Here is a 6000-nt window from a genome sequence, read left to right on the forward strand (position 1 = left end):
ATTGATATAAAATCAAATATCAGAAGAACCAAGTAAAATAAAAGAGTACGAAAACATAAGAAAAATAATATTTGCAATTTGAGGTGTTGGGACTTGGGAGATCATGGCAAATTTGAAAGAGTTTTGTTACACAACTTCTATTACATTTCATATTTTATATTTTTTTAAAAATTTAGATATTTTTTTAAAATATTTTTTGAGTTTATTCTTTTTAAATTATTTTAAATTTTTTATTCATTATTCATATAATAAATATTTGATAGAAGAAAAAAATAATAAAAATTAAAAAAAAATATAGAGTGGGAGTGTGAGGAGATTGTTAAGATTTATTCAATTAGAAATTTCTAATTAAAAATAATACAGTACATAAAATAAAATAAAATAAAATAATTTAAAAATATTGTTCAATATTGTAAAAGGCTGCATTGAAAACTGAAGTTTATTTTTAAAAGGCTGCAATTTTTTTAATGCAACAGAAATGTTATTTTAAAATATGTTTAATAGATGTTTTTTATAGATAAAAGAGATGAAATAAGTTAGATAAGAACATAATTAAAGATTCTCTATAAAAATTAAAGTACAAACTTCGACAACATTATTGGTATTAAGTGGGAGTCTCATTTAATCTATACTTGCAATTTCACACATACAATTACATACTCACATGTTAGCTATTGAAATTGTAAAAATTAAAATTTAAAATTTGAGATTTCAAGTTAAAAATGAAATAATTGACAAAATGCAACTTGTTGGCAATATTATACTACAGCAAGATTATTAATGATGACTATAGTCGTTGCTAGTTTTATAATTATCGTCACAATTACTTTCTCATTTGTTGGAAAACTCTACCACTAGTGTATTTGCGACCAATATTTGTTGGAAAATTCTACCACTAGTGTATTTCCTTAATCACTACGTAAAAAAAAAAAAAAAAAAAAAATTCGAGACATATTTTCGAGATATATCTTCGAGACATTTAGCATTTCTGATTAGGTAATTGCCTATTACTCTATTGGAAGAAGGTCCCAAAAAAAGTCTAAAAGTATAATTTTTTTAAAAAGGATTATATACTTAATTAAGAAAATTAATTAATCCAATAAGATAACTTCAAAAGTATTAAATAGATATTATGTCATTATTAATTTCAAAAGTTTCTCATATAATAATTATTTTAAGTACTTTCTTTCTAAGAATACACTTTTCTTTCGTCTTTATTAGTTTAATATATAATGTGAAAATTATAAATATCAAAATTTAATTTTCGAATGTTCATAAAATTTTTTTGTATAATCTTTGAAAAGGTAAGGGCTTACTTTTTTCTAAATGTATAGGTTATTTATAGAACTTTATTGATAATAATGATTATAATTGCTTTCAAGGCTCTTTTATATATTAAGAATATTTTAAAATATCTGTGAATAGTAGTGAAATAGTTTGAGTTAAGATGTTTTATTAAATTTTGAGAATATATACCTAAGAACAGTTCTGTTCCCAAATGACCCGAAGATAGTATGAAGCACGTCTTATAAAATTAGATTTGATAAAATATTCTAATCGACATTTTTTTTTTATAAGAACAAAAATCCTTCCTATGAAAGAGGTGTGGATCAATAATTTTCAAATAAAGATTCAGTACCTAAATTAGTTGAAAATGTATTATAAAATCTTAATCAGTAATTTTACTTGGCAAACTATTGAAATTATTTTTAAATAAAAATGGAATGTAAAAATTAAAATTAAAATAATTTAATTTAATTTCCCCCCGGCCCCCCCAAGGCGCCGGAACCATAGAGCTGGGGCCCTGGAGCCTGCATGCCATTCACACCAGAACACACTCGATCAAATTTACTATTCGGCTTAATTTCACAACGGATCTTTCCTGTGAAGTTCCACTCACTTGCTTTTGTGCTTCCTACGTTTCTTTAATTTCCCTTAATTGCAAAATTCAAATCTTTTTTTGTTTTATCTCCATGCCCATGCCCATGAAAGCCGCCTGACTTCTATAAAAACTAGTCACACTTCGAACTCAAAACCATCAGCTTACAGATCGAGCTTAAAAGAAAAGAGAGAAGAATAGAGAGAGAGAGAGAGAGATCAGAGTGATCATATTGGAGGGTTGAAAATGAAGAAGACAGGCAGTAATCATGATGCAACGAAGCCTAATAGAAAGACAGTGGAGAGGAACAGAAGAATCCATATGAAAGGGCTATGCTTTAAGCTTGCTTCTCTTATTCCTGATGATCTCCACTACATCAAACCCGCCAGGGTACTCGCAGCTAATTATTCACTATCTATCATTAGTTGAAGATATGATTTCCATGCTTGCAGACTAAACGCATTAATTTTTTTTTTTTTTTTTATCTTCTCTCTCGAATTCAGGGAAACTCCATTGGAAATTAAGCTTTGTTTCTTTTTTGGTTTCAGAGATCGTGAGCTAATCTCACTGACTTTTTCTGTGCCAAGAAGCTTGCTGATACATGACCTTTTCTTCCTGTTTCTTGCAATTGATTGATTGCGGTAGTACTCTGTCGGTCGAATGGATAAGTGCTAGAGAGCATCTATTGTAGTGGTGCACACAATGCACACACTACGCAGATGCCTCTCATCCACTTTTTTTTTTTTTCCTTCCTTCCTTCAAACGCAGCGGCTTCTCTCATCTCTCATCTCCCATCTCTCTCTCTCAACTCTTTCTCATAATCTCTGCTCTCTCTCTCTCATCTATGCTCTCTCTCTCATCTCCGCTCTCTCTCTCTCCTCTCTGCTCTCTATCTCATCTCTGCTCTCTCTCTCGTTTCCGCTCTCTCTCATCATCTCTCCCATCCATCTCTAATTTTAAATTTAACAAACGTGTGGTGTAGATTTTGACACATAATATGTACAAAATTGGCTACTATAAACAGTGGCTTCTATATAATATTTCAAAGAGTAATGCTACAGCTCGGGACTCCCGTGGAGCTTTAGCATATATTTTTCTGTGTTTTGTTTTTAAGTTATTTTTTATATAGATTTTTTTAATAATTTTTAATATTTTTAAAAAATAAAGAAATTCATAATATTATTAAAAAATATATTCTTAATCACGAAGAAAAATAAAAAATTATATTTTTTATTTCACTTTATGATTAAATAAGTATTTTTTAATAATTTTTTTTTACTTTCTAATTAAATACGTATTTTTAATGATGTTCTAAATTTATTTTATTTTTTTTAAATATTTAAAAATATTAAAAAAATTTATATAACAAATAACTTGAAAAAAATATATAAAAATATATAAAAACACATACTATATAGCTCCAGCGGGAGATCCAGCTGTAGCATCGTCCAAAACAAAAATGCTAGAGTCAGAAACAAAATTGTGGAAAAAAATGCCACTGTCCTCTATTAATTCGTCCTGTTTCTTCTAAATTGTTGGCGTAAATAATTATATAAGCTTGATTTAGGTCTAGTTTGTTTTGGAAAAATATCTCATCTCATCTCATCTCATCTAATTATTACAATTTTCTCAACTTCCAATACAAAATAAAATAAATAATTCAACTTTTTCAAATCCTAAAATAAAAATAATATTAAAAAATATACTCTAACAATATTTTATTCAACTTTTTAACTTTAATCTCATCTCATCTTATCTCATTTCCGAAAACAAACGAGGCCATTTGCAGTACTGTTTCTTTGAAATTATTGGCATCACGTACTAACACTAAAACATTAAGGTTGTGTTGAGTTATTAAATCAAACTCAACTTATTTTAAATCAATTATTAATAAGATTCATTATTTTTTAAATTTTTATATAAATATTAAATTCATCTCAACCTATTTCATATATTTAACCTAAAAATTTAAACACATCTCAACCTAAAAAGGTTAAACTAATCTTAATAAAACTCACAAAATATTACTATTCACAACTCAACATCCAAACATAGCCAAAAGATAAAGTCACTCTGGAAAATATCATAAAACTAGACGGCTTTACAACTATTTTCAATAGAAGAATTTTATGCATCATCCACTATTTACTTTCACACCCCACACCTATAATTTTTTTTTTCATAAGTTGTGAGAGTGTTTTTCATATATAGGATATGGGGGTACTGTTTTTCATAGAGTATGGAGTGCGTGGTAGTAAATTATAGTGGCTGATGAGAATAATTTTTCTTTTCAATGACGTGATACATGCTTACTTATTAAGAGTCTAAATTAATAATATGATACGATAAATTCCAGAATCTATCCATACATATATATATACTAGCAGTGGTAAACTTGCAAACATCTGCCAAATTGAAGAAAAAAATAAAGTATAACTTCAAATATTAAAATAGTCTAATGTATAAGAATAAAATTATTATTTATTTATGTTCATCATTTATTATGAAATTTAAATTATATTAAAAATTTAAATTAATTAGATAGTTTTTTCTCTTAAAAATGTACAGTAAAATTTCATCATTTATTTAATAATGAAAAATTAGTATTTTATAAATTAAAGTTGATTTTTAGTGTATGATATAATATTATTCTCTTAAAAATGTTCAATAAAACTATATCTTTTATTTAATGATGAAAAATTAGTATTTTATAAATTGAAGTTAATTTTAAGTGTATGATAGAATATTTATATTTTAATTATTTATTTTATATTAGTTTAAATCAATATTTAAACTTCTACTGTTAGATTAAATCTGAATATTAAAGATGAAAAATTGGAATTTAAAACTCAAAAATTAATATTTTTCCTCACTTTTCCTTTCTCCCTCTCTCTCATTCCCCACACACGATTGTGATATTACGTCGCATACTGCATTCACACGGACGAACCCAACAAGAAATAGAAAAATCAAACAAATATGTAGAAAAGAAAAGCATCTTTACTGTTTATTACTGTTGATAAACAGTAATAAACAGTAATATGAATATGCGAAAAAACAGCCTCTTTACTGTTTAACTGATGAATAGTAATGAACAATAATAGAGATATGCTCTTTTAAGTTATAGGAAGACATTCAGCTTTTATATATATATATATTTATAAACAAACTACATATATAAATATATTAGTATTACCTCATATTGATTAATCTACGCGGGCTCCAGCTTTCTTTTTCTTTAGTTAATTATATAACTTAGAAGAGATCATATTCAAGTACCCAGATGATCTGTTAATTTCAGTACAGCTAGCTAGTTTAATTTGGTTAAGTACTAATTATTTATTTTCTATATTATATGTTTTAGAACATGGTTTCACAGCAAGATAAGCTTGATTACGCCACCCGCTATATCACCCAGCTGAGAGAAAGAATAGAAAAGTTAAAGCGTAAGAAGGAACAAATTGCAGTGAGTTTAGGTACTGGTGGCTGTAATATGATTGATGACACGGGAAATGGCTCATGGCTTCCTGTTGTTGATTTAAGAGACTTGGGTTCCAGTATAGAAGTGATTTTGATAAGTGGGTTGCAGAAGAATTTCATGTATGAAGTTACTTGTATTCTTCAGGAAGAAGGTGCTGAAGTTGTCAGCGGTAGCTTTTCTACTGTGGGTGATAAAATTTTCCACACAGTTCATGCTCAGGTATATATCTATATATACAAAATGATCTTAATTAAATGCTAGTAATTCTTTTGTGATAATTATTTTCTTCGATCCCAATCATCATTTCTGTTTGATGATTTTTCCAGCCGAAGATTTCTAGAATTGGGGTTGAGACTTCAAGGGTATGGCAAAGATTGCAAGAACTAAAAAACTGAGTGGGTTTCTGCATGCAAATCTTACTAGTTTCTCATCAGATCTAGCTGCTAGCATTCAACAACAGTACTTAATTAAGCCTGTTTGTTCACTATTTGTGTGCAAGTTATATGTCTGCCATATATATAATATATATATATATATATATATGTATGTGCTACCTAGATATTTAAGGTCCGTATATGATCTTATTTAAGTTCTTGACCTCGATCTTGTGCGAGCATAAATTAATTCAAGACAAATTATT

General features: G+C 27.6%; 1 protein-coding gene across 1 annotated transcript; it reads left to right on the forward strand.

The window, feature by feature from the left end:
* Positions 1-2124: 2124 nt before the first annotated feature.
* Positions 2125-5755, forward strand: LOC108991468 (transcription factor bHLH162-like). Its single transcript, XM_018965719.2, has 3 exons — positions 2125-2269; positions 5244-5579; positions 5687-5755. The coding sequence occupies exons 1-3, from the start codon at positions 2126-2128 to the stop codon at positions 5753-5755; spliced, it is 549 nt and encodes a 182-aa protein (XP_018821264.1). The 5' UTR covers position 2125.
* The last annotated feature ends 245 nt before the right edge of the window (positions 5756-6000 follow it).

The sequence above is a fragment of the Juglans regia genome, chromosome 2, assembly GCF_001411555.2.
Source record: "Juglans regia cultivar Chandler chromosome 2, Walnut 2.0, whole genome shotgun sequence".
In the NCBI taxonomy this organism is placed as follows: Eukaryota; Viridiplantae; Streptophyta; class Magnoliopsida; order Fagales; family Juglandaceae; genus Juglans; species Juglans regia.